This window comes from Eurosta solidaginis, chromosome 2 (assembly GCF_040869045.1).
Source record: "Eurosta solidaginis isolate ZX-2024a chromosome 2, ASM4086904v1, whole genome shotgun sequence".
NCBI classification, from domain to species: domain Eukaryota; kingdom Metazoa; phylum Arthropoda; class Insecta; order Diptera; family Tephritidae; genus Eurosta; species Eurosta solidaginis.
This window is the reverse complement of record NC_090320.1, coordinates 37,638,078-37,654,895: the sequence shown is the minus strand read 5'-3', so window position 1 is coordinate 37,654,895 and position 16,818 is coordinate 37,638,078. Positions and strand designations below refer to the sequence as shown.

Below are 16,818 nucleotides of genomic sequence, written 5' to 3'. Positions count from 1 at the left end.
AGTTGCAATACTTTTGAGTGTAGAAGCTTTGAAAAAGATAAATAAAAATCATGATGTAATAATAAAGGTGATGTCAACAACTTAACCTCACTTTTTCGGCAGCTATAAATGCCAGTATTTACGTGTATTTCAAAAGTAATAAATTTGGATTGCTTAATTTTTCGTACAAATTCTTCAAATAAATTAGTTTTCTGCAAAATTTTGTCTATATTCTGTTAGGGAATATAAAGTTACGTTAATCTTTTTGGCTAAACAATTCTAGTAACGGCTTATATAGTTATAATATTTCTAAACGTATAGTAAAATCTACTACGATCGTAGTAGAACTCAAAGGCAGTTCTGTATAATAGACAACCCTCTAAATTATGCATGCCGAACTTGTCAGAATAACGGAAAACGTCAATGGCACGCAAACACCTGAAATTTAATTTCATCACCTAATAGCTGCGACCAATAACCAATTGTCAACAATATCCTCCAACGGGAGTCCAAGGAAAGTTTCTGTTTCAACAGGGGTGGACCATAATGAAAGGGGTGTTAGACACGTTGGTTCCACATTACAATTAAAGATTTGGTTGGTGTCATGTGGGGACCATTGCAAGCAGGGCATACATTTTGTATGTCGGGGTTGATTCTGGATAGGTAAGAGTTTAACCTGTTACAGTATCCAGAACGAAGTTGAGCTATAGTGACTCGCGTTTCCCTGGGAAGTATGCGTTCCTCTTCCGCAAGCTTTGGGTACTGTTCTTTGAGTACTGGATTCACCGGGCAATTCCTGGCATAAAGGTCCGAAGCCTGTTTGTGGAGTTCACCAAGGACCTGCTTGTGTTTTTTTGCTTCATACGGCTGAGTTCTCAGGTGCCGTATTTCCTCAAAATGCTTAAGGAGATGACTCCTCATCAATCAGATTTCTGTTGGGATGCCCAGGTTTCTGGGTATTCAACAGGAACTGTTTGGTTAACATCTCATTTCTCTCCCTGATGGGGAGAATTCTCGCCTCATTATGTAGATGTTCTGGGGACATAAGAAGTCAGCCCGTGGCGGTTCTGAGAGCAGTATTTTGGCAGGCCTATAGCTTATTCCAGTGGGTAATTTTTAGGCTTGGCGACCATATAGGGGACGAGTAGCTTGCAATCGGCTGGCCAATTGCTTTGTATGTGGTAATGAGCGTTTCTTTGTCTTTTACCCAAGTACTGCCAGCAAGGGATCTGAGGATTTTATTACGGCTTTGGATTTTCGGGATTTTGGGGTGTAGGACAGTCGGTAGCGTAGTGCCATCGATGTAGATGTTCAAAATGGTCGACATTTGGAACGTCCATGTTGTAAATAAGGTCGCGGAGGATTTAGTCAGTGATAATGCCAGGTTTCGCGAGGCGAAAAAACTGGAGAGATCAGGGAGGTAGCCGTTTATTCTGTTGCAAAGCTCATCGCTCTTTGGGCCTGGGCCTGTGGCCATTATTGTGCAGTCATCGGCGTAGGAAACGATAGTAACTCCTTCTGGTGGCGAAGGTAGCTTAGATATGTAGAAATTAAACAAAAGTGTGGATAGGACACCACCCTGTGGCACCCCCTTGTTCAATTCTTCTTGGTTTTGATGTTTCATTTCTAAATTGTACCGATGCCTGCCGACCACCCAGATAATTTGCGGTCCACCTTTTAAGACTTGGGGAAGGGTAGACCCTTCCAGGTCTTGCAGTAATGTGCCATGGTTGACCGTATCAAAAGCTTTTGATAGGTCTAGCGCAACGAGTACTGTTCTATGGTGGAGGTTTTGATTTAAACCGCAATTTATCTGGGTGCTGATGGCATTTAGTGCGGTGGTGGTGCTATGGAGTTTTCTGAAGCCATGCTGATGGCAGGATAGCTGCAAATTTGCTTTGAAGTAGGGGAGCAAAATGGCTTCAAGCGTCTTGGCTACTGGCGATAGGAGAGATATCGGGAGATATTACTCTCCTATGTTAGCTGGTTTCCCAGGCTTTAGCAGCGGGACCACCATGGCCATTTTCCATTTTTCGGGTATGACAAAGGTGGAAAGAGACAGGTTGAAGATATGTGCTAAATATTTGAAACCCTCTTTCCCTAGGCTTTTAAGCATCGGCATGGCTATGCCGTCTGGGCCCTCTGCTTTGGATGATTTAGCATGACCGATGGCATCCTCAACCTCTTTGGTGGTGATGGTAGTTGGTGACGCGCTGCATTTATGTTTATGTGCGTATCTGTTGGCCCTCCGTCTATCTATGTCGACCGTAGAATGCATTATATATTGTCGGCAGAAAGCGCTCGCGATTTTTTCGCATCCGACAGCACTTTATCGCCAAAGGCGATGGAAACTTTGTCATTGTGCCTAGACGGATTCGATAGGGACTTTACGGTGGACCAAAGTTTACCTACACCGGCAGAGAGGTTACAACCGCTTAGGTGCTCCGCCCATTTCGCCCGCTTGTGTTCATCCACAAGCAATCTGATGCGTTGGTTTATATCCCTTATTTGGGGGTCGCCGGGATCGAGCTGTGTTATAAGGTCACGTTTTCTCGCTAAACTTGCGGCCTCCGCCGGGAATTGGGGCCAAATTTCGGGAATTCTACCGGCGGGAATGAAACGAGCCGAGGCAGATTCAATGACCTCGCGGTCATCCCCTTGGCGGGCATTATTCGGGATAGGGAAGGCAGCAAAGCGGTTGTCTGTAAAGGATTTGTATTCGTCCCACTTTCCTTTTTTAAAGTTAATGAAAGTGCGTTTTTCTGTGACGATGAAGTCGGCGGAACGCTCGAGCGAAATGAGTATAGGCAGGTGGTCGGATGCCAATGTTACCATCGGCTGCCAGTTGACGCAGTTTACGAGTTCTGTGCTCACGATTGAAATATCCGGCGAACTGTGACAGCTTCCAGCGTCTCCGTTTATTGTGCAGAACGTCGTTTCTTCTATTTGATCCGCCAACATCTCACCCTACTGTCCAACCGCAAGTTTGAATGAAATTGATCGTGATGGGCATTGAAATCGCCTAAGATAATGCGATTGTTGACAGTGAGTAAGGCGCTGATATTAGGGCGGTATCCACTAGGGCAACAGGTGTCAGGAGGGATGTAGACGTTGATGATTTCTACGGACAGATAAGCCTTGACGTTCTAAGACACTGTCCCTGCGGTTGATGTCGGGATCAAATATATGATACTGCACAGAGTGGTGTATGATAAACGCGAGGCCGCCTCCATTTCCGCTCTCGCGATCTTTTCTGTGGACATTATACCCAGAACAGGTCTGCAATGCAGATCTTGCTGAGAGTTTAGTCTCTTGAATCGCAGCATTGCGGATGTTGTACCGCTTCATGAAATCGACTATCTCCGTGATCTTCCCAGTTAATCCATTACAGTTTAACTGAGAATTCTGAAGTGCATAGAAGGAGACGTCGTCACTCTGGGAGTAAGTGACGGGTGACTACGCCTGGGTTGTGGAAGGCCAGGACGCGACTGCTGTTGTGGCCCTGGGACTGGACGTCCTTGGGTAAGCATTGGGGTACCCGGTGTATTTGGGTATGCGGCCTGGCAACATGGCGCAATGAAACCCGTCGGGGTTGCCGTCGCGGAGACCAAATCATCTACTAAAGTGGCACCCTCCTTGGCAAGAGCTGCATTGGGCGGATGTCGCAAACATATATATTCTGTGCTGGCAGACGGTGCAAAGGGAGGTAGGGACTAAGAGTCTGTTTCCTTGACCTACACAATTGTTGCCGGAAAAGAGGGGGGAGAAGAGGGGGGCAGGGGCTGATGCTCGGCATTAGATTAGATTATTTATTTATTACGGCCAGAAGCCTAATTCGTAAATTAGAAAATATTACAGTTTTTTATCTTATAGCTAAGGTTTTACAATATTCATATAATTTTGTTTTAAATACTGTTATTTGGTTGCAACTTTTTATATCCATAGGCAGATCATTGTAACTTTTCAGACCCTTGCACAGTGGCCAATTTGGCTTCGCTAGCGGAATTTAATTAAAATTTTCAAATTTGAAAAACCGTTAATTTTTTTTTAACAATCGATAACAAATACATTCACTAGATTTGTATCGATTTTTAAAAGCTCAGCTTACAGCTGATGAACAGCTGTGAGCTGTCAAAGTCAGCACATGTACAGGAATGTTTTTTCCTAAATCCTGACTGTTGGTAGACTAGTATATTATTTACTTCAAGATGATTCACCAACTGATTCTTAACAACGACTTCGAGAATTCTAGCATAACTTGGCAGGGTATTTATGGGTCTAAGTTCTTCAGGTTGCATTGTCTTTTTAACTTTTTCCACAGGTATTATTGTTGACGTTTTCCACATTTCAGGTACCACACCATCTTCTAAGCTGTTAATGATTATTTGAGCATAGAAATATCCGGTATTCCAACTATTTTATATTTAAAGTCTGTTAGGATATTAATAACATCATCGGTGGTAATTTCAGCAAACTTTAATTTTGAATGGCCTTGTGTTTCCTCTAGTGCTACTTGACAGGTTTCGATGTTATTATTAATTTCAATAAAACTGTTTACAAAAAATCTATTGCTCCCGACTCTACTACGGAGATTGTAGGTATGAGTGGGAGCAGCCGTGTGAGTTCGTGGCGCCGCGGGGCGCGAGCAGTAGCGGGTACTTGTTGTGGCTTGCTTAGCAGCGGGGGCGCTAACGATGAAGCCCAAGAAGCATTCGCGAATCTCAAGGAGATATTGACGACCTCCGAAGTCTTGACCTTCCCTAACTTCGATAAATCCTTCAACCTGACGACGGACGCTTCCGATTTCGATATTGGTGCAGTACTATCACAAGATCACGATGGCAAGGACAAACCCATAGCGTTTATATCGCGGAGTTTATCCACTACGGAAGAAGCATACGCAACAAACGAAAAAGAAATGCTTGCCATCGTATGGGCTTTGGACAACCTCCGGAACTACCTCTATGGTGCTAAAAAGATACGTATATTTACTGACCACCAACCGTTAACTTTCTCTCTAAGCAATCGTAATTACAATGCCAAGCTAAAACGTTGGAACGTTGAGGAATACAATTACGAGATAATCTACAAACCAGGGAAATTTAACGTCGTGGCTGACGCTCTGTCTCGACTCAAAACTCAAGCAAACCCACTCACATCAACATCCGAAGCCGCCAGTCGGAACGCAACCACAGGATCAACAGCGAACTCTGAAAGCAAGGACGATGATACGATCCACAGTGCAGAACAGGACAATTCTGACCTCATACCGTTCGTTGAAGTGCCCCTTAACGTATTTAGGAACCAGCTTGTATTTAGACGCAGACTAGAAATATTTGAAGAACCTCATCCAGGTTACTCGAGACACTACTTAAAGATAGAAGTTATCACTGAAGAGGAGCTTATTAGGGTACTCAAAGAGAAGCTTAGGCCGAATGTTGTCAACGGCATTAAAATGCCAGAAGGTAATCTAGGGCTGCTTCAAAAAGTATACCTAGAGAATTTTATGCAATATAAAATCCGTGTAACTCAGTCTATTGTAGAGGATTTGAGAGATCCTGATAGGATTTGCGAGATAGTGTGGGCAGAGCACAAAAGAGCTCATCGCAACGCCACCGAAAATAAAAAGCAAATCTTAGAGAAATACTACTTCCCAAAAATGAACAGCATCATCAAGAAATACGTCTCGTCCTGCGAGACGTGTAAAATTAACAAATACGATAGACATCCAAATAAACCAGAATTACAAAACACACCTATCCCATCACGTCCTTGTGAAATTATTCACGTGGACATATTTGAAATACAAGGAGAGAAATTTCACAGTTGTATTGACAAATTTTCAAAATTTGCGAAACTCTTTCACTTGAGAAACAAGTCTACTTTGCACCTTAAGGACAAAATAGTGAAACTCCTACACTATTTTACGACCCCAGATATCCTAGTGACCGACAACGAGCGCGGTCTGATTAGTCCAATTATACAGAACCTCTTGGAATCATTAGGGGCTAGGTTGTATCGCACACCGACACAGAGAAGCGAAGTGAATGGTCAGGTGTAAAGACTACATTCCACTTTAATCGAAATCATCAGGTGCCTAAAGGCAGATAACGCAAACCTAAAAACAAAGCCCAGCGAAATATTTTTCAACCGCGCAAGAGCTTCCAACTACCAAGAACTTCTAGAAAAAAGTAGGAAGACCAATGAATATTTGAAAACTTTGTTGACAGAAAAGCAGCAAGCCCAGATTGAACGACATAATAGGAAAAGGTCTTTACCTGAGCGTTATGACGAAAATGATGTCATATACGTGAAGGACAACCAGATCAAGGGTAAACAAAAACCCATATATAGAAAGGAAATTGTCGCAAAGGATAACAGGGTATCAGTAACCACAGTCAGTGGTAAAAAAATTCACAAAACCCACATTAAAAATGTCAAACGGAGGAACACACATCCTAGCACATAACTGAGAAAAAAAGCAAACATCGTTGCAAAAATAAAAAATATAGAGAAAAAATCACAGAAAAATAAATGAAAAAATTATAATAACTCAAAAACAAAAACGAAAAGAAATCGAAACAAAAGGAAATGATCATTACTACAAGAGCGGGCTTGTTAGTGGGACAAATCGTGCCTTAGTAGGTTGTGACGCCATCGAATTTGACAAATGGCTACGCCACTCCCAAACCGGATTCCACGATCCCCCATAGCTGGTTCGAGAGCAGTATGATCCTCTAGCCTATAAAAACATTGAAGCTTAATCCTAGCGCCTAATCCGCAGGAAGAAAAAATATGAGACTTTATACTCTTCGCCTAATCCGTTGAGTGAAAAAAAAAAAATTATCCTCTTCGCCTAATCCGTTGAGTGAAAAAAAAGAAAAAATTATCCTCTTCGCCTAATCCGTTGAGTGAAAAAAAGAAAAAATTATCCTCTTCGCCTAATCCGTTGAGTGAAAAAAAAAAGAAAAAATTATCCTCTTCGCCTAATCCGTTGAGTGAAAAAAAGAAAAAACTTTTTTAAATTTGCCTTTTCCTTTTTTCTTTTATTTTATTGCCAAAGGAAAAAAGGGAAATGAAAAATTATAGAACAAAAAAAGTATAAATAAAAACAATAAACCATTCTTTTTTATCCTTTCATATTTTTAAATTTTGTTTCCCTTTCCCCCACTAATCAAAATTACAACTTACAAATCTTTTAACCGCAATTTAGAGTCACATTTTTTGCTCACCGCACAAGAAATGGGGAATACACTTAAACAAGAAAACAAATTATTTTTTCCTAAAGACGTAATAAGGGAAAAAATAATAATTGAAGAAAAACTACCACCCTTTTATTTTTTATCCTTTTTTTTTCTCTCGACTAATCACAATGACAATGAAAACTATTCCTATAGATATTGTACTAAACATGTATCGAAATTTTTACTAAACATTTATCGAAATTTTTAATTCTAAAAACATAAATAAATAAATAAAAGCTACTAACACACTAAAAAATATTTTATTTAAGCAAGACCAAAGCTATGCATAATAATAAAATGTCAAAATAAAATCCCTTTCTGTAAACCTAGCACTAATAACTACATTTACAGCCCTAAAGGCAAAATTAAATTTTTCTTTTCTCACACTAGTTAGTAAAAACTACAAATCCTAACTTTTAAGTAACTTAGGAATTACTTTACTAACACACTAACAAGAATAACATCCTTGCAGATTCCCACTGCTGGCACCAGCCATCAGCGCCCTTCATATTTTCCACTATAAAGAACCCATCATAACCATCCAGGACGGAAATGGGTGGATCATTGGCGGATCATTCAAGCTGATTCACGCTATCAACATCCAACAATATGCTACAATTACCATGCAGATGAAAGAATTGACAAGCCGGCTAATGAAGCGAACCGACGACAAGATTTTGGCTCAACTCTACATTAACCAAACACTAGAGCGACTCCAGGAATTAACGGGCAACACAAGCAAAGTTAGGAAAACCCGCTCAATCGATTGGCTGGGCTCAGCATGGAAATGGTTAGCAGGGTCACCCGACGCAACCGACTGGAATAATATTCTCCGCAGCCAAAACGAAGTAATTGCGAGCAATAACCACCAATATAAAGTTAACAAGAAGCTTTTTACGGCCACCCAAGACATCGTGAAGAAAATTGACGAGGTGATGGACCGCACAAACTATGTTACAAAGGAGAACGAGGCAACAGAATTTGAACAAAATGGTCAACGAAATAGTGCGGGCATGCCAGCTGGCAAAAAGTGGTATTGTCAACACAAACTTACTTGACAATGACGAGATCAATCAGGTGCTGTCGGAAATGGAGACCCTTCCGTACGAAAATATAATCGAAGCAATTGAGTACGGTCAACCGTCAGTATATACAAATGGGACACTGCTTCTCTATGTGCTCTCAATGCCGAAGGTAACAGCCAAAAATATAATATGCTGATCACTCGCGCCGGCATATACGGACACAAACAGCTGGACCTACCGTTTGACAGGATGCTCGTAAACCAAGAGGAAACTTACGGGTTGACGAGTAATTGTATACTAATCAGTTCATCTACAGTATGCAGGTCAGACTCCTTATCAAAATTGGATGAAGATAGCTGCATACCACGATTACTAAAAGGGGGAGACGCTAGCTGCCAATTCACCAGGAGAAATGGATCGACTATAGAATTGGTAAACGACAATACGATATTTCTCTCGAATTACCAAGGCGTGATCAGGAGCAATAATTCCACAAACACCATCAACGGCACCTACGTCATCCAACTAAACAATGAAACTATCAAGATCGGTGACCAAGTTTTCTCCAGCAACCAAGCCATAACAGTGCAGGCTCTGCCAGCCATCCTTTCCAAAGTTAAAAATCATACAATGAAGATAAACCTGGAATATTTCCACGATATCACAATGGACAACGTAAGGTATCTGGGATACGTTAATGAAAAAATCAATTTGTCTATCATTACAGAAGCCCTAACAGTATGCGGAATAGTCGTGGCCGCTGCTCTCCACAGGATATGGTACACTAGAAAGCTAAACCTTCCAGAAATATTCGAACACGGGGCATATCGCACAAAGGGCAATACGATCACGAAGGACACATCTACATTTGAGCTTGATTACTCAGGAACTAGACAACCAACAGGGAGCCTTGACCACTCCATACCTACCATAAACCTTTCACGTTTTTCGTTTGATCTGCGGGACGCAGATCTTTAAAGGGGGAGGAGTTATCACACCCATATTCCCAATACCCCCAATGGCGCCCCCTTTACTCACGTTGCCGTGCATGTGAGTTTGTTGGCCAATATAGAACTTTCGCTGACGTAGTCCACGCGCAAGCGAATGGTAACACAACACGATCAACAACCCGTGAGAAATGCAGCATAGGCAATATTGACGTGCACGCACAACTCATCGATTGCGAAATATTTGATGGTGGTGGGATCTGCAACGTTAACATAATTAGCGTAGAGTTAAAGGTTTCATGGGAAGAAGTAATTATGATTAGAGTTAGTTATGATAGTGAGTGCCACCAGTGCACAATAAATTTTTCTTGCGAATTTCAATTGAATTCTTGTGTTTGATTTAACCATTGGCGAACTGCTGGTTCGTCACAGCTTTAATTTTTTAAAGGTTCCTATCCTGGGAACTGTAAGTTGTATCTTCAACGATTCGTACGTTTTGTGTGACTTGAGGTGACATTCTACTACTGTTTATGGACGAGCCGCTACTTAAAGGAGTCGGAACTCTTATTGTATAATTCTGCAAGTGTTGGGACACCGCGTAGTTAAGTTGCGTAGACGTGCGCATTGGGTATTGCGGAATGACATTTGGTGTTAATATTTGACTTGGGTTAAAAACATTTTGGATTTGACTCGCGTGTCTAAATTCCAATGCTCCCAAGCAACCTTGAAATAAAACATCTGATATGATTTTTCGCGCAATCGTTTTCTGGGAGGCCTCCATTTCACTATATTGCGAAGCCCACGATTGAGCCAAGGAGTCACCTTCTGTGGGTTCGCGGCTGTTGGCAAGTCTCTCGCATGCAATTTTAATAAGTGTATCTTCTTCAGAAACTTTTCTTTTGCTTGATCGAACAGTGAATTCCTAAAAAGAAAGATTTATAAGTTTTTCATTACTTTTCAGCTTCCACAAACAGAAAAAGATTGGAAGGTAGAAGCGAAAAATTTTGATGTACGCTGGAACTTCCCAAATTGTATAGGCGCAATTGATGGAAAACACGTCAATATAACAAAGCCACCTGGATCTGGATCTTTTTATTATAATTATAAAAAAAATTTTCCATCATTTTAATGGCAGTGGTTAATGCTAATTACGAATTTTTGATGGTGGATGTTGGCACAAATTGAAGAGCGTCTGATGCCGACCTTTTTAGCGAAACAAAATTTTTTTCATCTCTAAAAAATAAACCATTGAAAATTTTGATTCACGCCGGTATTGCGCCCGCAAACTACTTATTTTTTTTATAACTGTATCCTTTGTGGCATCAGGATCTACTTCTTTTAATTTTTCGATTAAAGTCGCATAATCATTATTCTTTTTAATTCTATTACAATAATCTTTGCTTTTTACTTGCCACAATGATGGCAAAGATTTATACATTTCAATAAATTCACTCAGAAATTTTTTATTGTCCATTTTACTTTTCCGGGAACGTCTGTTCCGTTCAGAAATTACTACGATTATGAGCTATTTCGCCATACACGCACGAACAGTTCGCGCAAATGTTCGCCAAAAATTAAAATATTTTGATTTTTGGCGAACATTTGCGCGAACTGGCAAACACCACCATACACGACAGAAAAGGTCGCAGAAACATGACATAACGGGAATGTTCGCGGAAATGTTCGTGTCGTGTATTTGGCGCTTAATATTGAAAATAATCGATTATGGCTCAGGTCTATTATCTACTGCGATCGTCACTCTTAAAATAAGCTCAACACATTTGTAGCTGCAATAGCTCTTAAACCATATTCTGAAATAAGACGCTTTCTAAACAAATTCTGAAATGATTTGATATCGGACATTTAGTACAACCGCAATAAAGAATGTGAACCTTTAAGCGCTTAGAGTTAAAAGTCGAGCTTTAACATAAATATCTTTTAAATGAATCTAAACTATTTGAAAACTATTTAAAAGCTTTAAAGGCAGCTATAAACACGTTCACAGCCGTTACCCATACGCAAGTTTTTTTAAACCAAGTTTACGTATAACGGGATTATCTTCATTTTCGTACTTATCTTCTTATCAATAATCAAATAGAAGCAATTTAGAAACAATTTAGATTACCACAATAACATAAGGGATGTGGCCAACCTTTTCAACTGGGAGGTGACAGACCGCCCAATAATCAAATAACTAGCTAATATTTGCATACCTAGAATTCATTTATAATTACTGATTATCGTAGCTAAAACTTTACAATAAAGATAAATATGACAAACGTTGTGAAAACTGGGTCTAATGGGGTTGATATTAATTAAACAACCAGTACCAACCAAATAATGCATACAATCTATTATTATTATTTATTAACAGATTAAATAAATTAATAAGTTAACATTAGACGAGCATTAGCTGCCAGGGCTATCAGCTCTAGGGAATACGTAATATACTTATATTTGGTAGATTGGTTCGTATACATATATATTTTTGTTTTTATTTACATTTTTTTCTTCTCTATAGTTACACCTTTTCCAGTTTAAGTTCAGAAATTTACAATTCAGAATATTACAATTCAAGTTCAAAATTTCCAATTTAAATTCAGATTTTTACAATTCAAGTTCAGAAATTTACAACTCAAGTTCAGAAATTCCAATTTAAGTTCAGAAAACTACATTCAAGTTCAGAAAATTACAATTCAAGTTCAGAATTTTCATTCTAAGTTCAGAATATTACAATTCAAGTTCAGAAAATTACATTTCAAGTTCAGAAAATTACAGTTCAAATTCAGAAATTTATAAGTAGGGTGTTAATTTTCAAAAGTTATTTTAATTAATTCATTTTATACTTATATGTTACTTGCGGCGTTGACCATGTTGCCAAAATGGTGGCTTGGGTATAGTGTACCCCAAGTTTTCTTCAAGGTGTGTACATCCAGAACCTTGAAATCAAATGGAGGATAATTCTTTCCAAGTGCATGATGATGCTACGGCCAAGAAAGTACTTCAGTCGAAACAGCAGTTTCGAAGCAGTGGAAGGGAGAGACCTCCACAGAGTTGCGATGGTCGAGGAAGACTTCACATCTCATGGTGCTCCCAATCGCCGTCAGTTACCGCGAAACAGGGAAAGCTGGCATGATTTGTTACGAAACTGCCAAAATCGCGTTAAGTGCCAATTCATGATGAATGATGATGATCTATGCAGACAGTACCTATACGTTACTTCCGGGAGTGTGGACGCTCCGTGGACTGTATAAGTGGTCATATCTTCGTCATGACTGCTGTCATACTCTGGTTGTGACGCTAAGAATATAGCTGGATGGCATTGCAATTGCTTCTTATGAGCGAGAGTTTTTATCTTCGCTATATCGCAAAATTGATTTAAACGAGTTAAGATGTCCAATGCTTCCTTAACACATATATACCATCTTACATATCTATATATATTTCTATTGGATGAAAAAAAAAAATACCCGACAAATTTTCTGAACTTGAATTGAAAATTCTGAACTTGAATTGCAATTTTCTGAATTTAAATTGTAATTTTCTGAACTTGAATTGTAATTTTCAGAATTTGAATTGTAAATTTCTGAATTTAAATTGGAATTTCTGATTTTGAATTGTAATTTTCTGAACTTAAACTGGAAAAGGTGCAGTTCTCAGACGCGGGCTCGGATGTGTTTGATAAAGTTGTACATACAGGTTATAAAAGCATAAAATCTAATCTCACCTTTTTTAAAGCTTTCGGAGCGGAAAGAGGCGAATGTACAGTTAAATGCGCATTTAGAAATTGCCTACTTATAAAACGTTTTCCGCAATCTTTACAATCGTATTTACGTTTCTCAAAATGATCTTCTGCCTTATGTTTGGCCAAATCAAGTTCGCTGGTACATTTGCGTTCACATAACAAACAAGGAAATTCCAAACGTAGCAGTGGATGATCTTGAGTTATATGAGCTAGCAAGGAATGCTCGTCCTCAAATAATTGCCAGCATTTAGCACAGGTATACGCTGGCAAATCATGACATGAGTGTTTACTTTCCATATGAATTCTAAAAAGTGATTTGTGTTGAAAGCGCAATGAACATTTATTACAAGTATAAATAATATACACTTTGTCATTTTTACTGAAACTTGTTAAAACTTGTTTTTGCGATTTTGTTTTTTTCAAACTTAACTTTGATTTCGTGGTAGTTGCTGTTGATTTGGCGGTTACGTTTCTTTGCCTTTCTGTCTCATAACATTTACTATTTTTGCAGATATTTGTTGTATTGGCATCTTTATTTGTTAATGACAAATTTATATGATCAACTGTTTTCTTACGCATGATTTCTTGGCTCTGATTTTCATCATCAGCATTATATGCGTTATTATAATTTTTTGCGAGAGTGCTGGCGCATTCGGTTGACATACATTCAAAATCATAAAATACTTGCGTGTCATTGCCATTTTCGTGTGCCATTTGGGTTTTAGCAATACCATTCTCGGTAGTTGATGATAAATCATCTGTTTTCGATTTTACATCATTGTTTTTATTACAAGTTATTGATGCGTCTGCAATTATGGAGTCATCAATGTTTTTTTTAGCATTGATATTTAACACAGGTGATACATTTTTTGTAGAAATCTTTAACATGTCATCGTTTATGCGACAAATTTGCTGTGGCTTTTGCGAGGTGCTGCCTGAGGAACAGTTATTGGTTGCATATACTTGTAAATTTTTCTGGATTATAGTAGACTTTCGTAGTTGCGGCTGTCTGGGTTGCAATGGCAAGCATTTCACCGTTGTGGTTTTAATAATATTATTATTGTCCGCATTTGCTTCAAAATCAGTATACAAAACTGGATAAGAATCCACTGTGGTAATATTACTGTTTAGATTACGTTGTTGCAGTTGGTTTAACGGGTAACAGTAACTGGTCGCATACGTATAGTCGTACCTAGCGGTAGGTTCGTTTGTTGTGCCAGCGTTTTGCTTACAGTTTTCTACTGCAGCTCTCCTCAGAGGCTCGACTAACACGTTCGTGGTCTGGTTATAATCTGTAATTGTGTTTGGCGTTATATACTCTTCAACTTTTACTGTATTCCCTGCAAGGTTAGCGTTTAGCAACGGCGATAAATCCTCTGCGCAAGTCTTTACGAAATAATTGTTTGAGACATTGGGAAAGTATTGGTTACAATCTGGCGTTATAAACTCAACAGAGTCTTCCACCTTTATTTCAGTTTCGATGTTTAGTGCTTTCAAAATATGTTCTTCAGTATTTGAAACCGCCGTTATATCTCGTTCGCAAGTTCTTACAAAATAGTTATTTTGACTAAAATGTGCAGGTTTTTGGAGAGGGTCTTCGAATAAATTTGTAACAAATTCTTTGCAGTCTGGTGTTATAAACTCAGCAGAGTATTCTACCTTTATTTCAGTTTCAGTATTTTGTTCATTTGAAATGTCTATGTTATATGCTTTCATATTGCTGCTTGGGGTACAAGGTTGTCCCCGACAGTGTTGTTTACAAGCTGAGGATAAACACTCAACGAAATCTTTTAAATTTATTTTCATTTGATCGTTTTGTACTTTTTGTGTTAGTGGTTCCTACCTTTGCGCCATAACCGTTGTTTTAATTTTTACTTTAAACTTCGCTCCGTGTTTTCCCTTTTTCTGCATAAAAAACTATTTTTCATTTTTGAAGAAAAAGAACATTATTATCCACATTATTATTTTTCGTATTTAATACTAAATATTAGTTTCTAGTGTAAAAAAAATGTACTTATATATTGTGACGAATATTACCATCTCTAAGCTGACTTTATTGCCTGTCCCAGAGGGTGGTATGTATTTTATTCAGTCCCAGTCCCAGTCCCACTCCGAGTCTCAGTATCAGTCCTAGTCCTAATCCCAGTCCCAGTCCGCCTCTGGATAATATATTACTCTGTACTGAAGCAGTCATCAACAGCTTTCCTTTGATATCGATATTGTATAAACATTGTCTAGGCATTCACTGGCCCACGTTTGGGCCTATATCTCGAGACCCTAGTCACCCAGGGGTATGAAAATTACCCTCTACTAAAGCACTCATCAAGAGCTTTCATTTGTTATCCATATTCTATAAACACATTCTAGGGGTACTCGGGTCCACGGTTCGGCCTATATCTCGACACCCTGTACGTCGATCGCAACCAAACCTATGTAGTAACCACTGCGTGAGGTTTACGGAACTTGTTAGTTTGAACAAAATCGACCGACGCATCTCTTCAAACACCGGCGACCAACTAACACACATTTTAGCCTTTCTTTCTATATATATAGATTTTTATTTTTCACACTTCACTATAATATTGTGACGAATATTAGTGACACTAAGTGATACTCACATCACTAGTCTGATGCTAAGTAAATGAAGCCACAACAACATTAAAGCAGGCAGTCACAACTGAAAGAACAGAAGAAACGAATCAATCATTATGTCAACACATATATACGTACACGCAGCGGAGAGAAAACGCACAAACACATGCATATATCTTATCTGAGAAGCGCAAGTAACACTCATACATGCACGCGCATATGAGAAGCTATAAACGTAGTTATAGTTGGTAATTTTATAGCTGCTAACTAACTAGCAAATTCTAGAATAGAACCGCCTAGAAATATGTCAACGAGGAAACAAAACACTATAAAAGCAGCAACAATTGAGGCAGGACAATCAGTTTGGTTTAAGCAAGCTATTGGTTGCAAAGTATAAGTGTTATTGTGAAGTACTTTAATAAAGGCCATTTTTGCATTATTCAATATTGGAGTTATTTATTCAACAGTTTAGCGTTTCGACGTTAGCAGAGAATTTGGAATAAGCGGAATTTCAGTAAATTCGTTACAATTGGTGTCAGAAGAGAAATTGTTGAATAAATTCCGAAGACTTCGAATACAACTTGGACATGGCAAAGTGGAGTGAATTGAAGATCCAGCAGCTGAAGAAGGAGTTGGAGAGCCGTGGATTGAATACAACCGTCAATAAACTCGAATTTCAGGCACGACTACGAAAGGCAATGGAACTAGAGGGAATTAACGTGGAAGAGTATGTATTTCCTCTTGATGGCGAGGAGACAACAAAAATTGAAGAGAAGATGTTTCACTTTGCAGACAATATCTGCATCAACAGTAACATCAATCTCGTCGCAAATGGCATCACAACTGAAAGAACAGAAGACCTATATGGTATCCCATCTGGAATCCCAGGAGAACCGTATAACATCCAAGATAGAAGCCCAGGAGACACGTATATCCGAAATGTCGTCGCAAATGTCATCTCAGCTGGAATCGCAGGAGAAACTTATAACAGCGAAGATTGAAACACAATTGGATGAACAGAAAACACACATGGCGTCACAAATTGCAGATCAATTAAAAGAGCAAGAGGCACGCATAACATTACAACTCGAAGCACAGGAAGAGCGTATCTCAACGAAGCTGGAGGTACAGGAAACAAAAGTCTCATCGCAGCTGGAGGCTTTTAGTGAACGACAAGATAAAATGGAGGCCGAGATGGATGCTTTGAAAGATCGTATACAGGAGTTGCAACTAAATCGTCCAGCAGTTTCAGCGAGTAACACAAAGGTAAAAACACGATTCTTTGA

The 16,818-nt window shown here is 39.1% G+C and overlaps 1 protein-coding gene across 3 annotated transcripts in view; it reads right to left on the bottom strand.

Moving 5' to 3' along the window:
- The window catches only part of LOC137239567 (zinc finger protein weckle-like), a 185,253-nt gene that overhangs the window by 8,717 nt on the left and 159,718 nt on the right, over positions 1–16,818 (bottom strand). For 2 of the 3 annotated variants that reach the window (XM_067765000.1, XM_067764999.1), the window contains exon 2: positions 12,923–14,857. In XM_067765000.1, the coding sequence (XP_067621101.1) occupies positions 12,923–14,746 (1,824 nt within the window). In that variant the 5' untranslated portion in view covers positions 14,747–14,857. Of the gene's footprint in view, positions 1–12,922; positions 14,858–16,818 lie in introns of those variants that run through there. The other variant, XM_067765002.1, reaches the window with a different exon arrangement.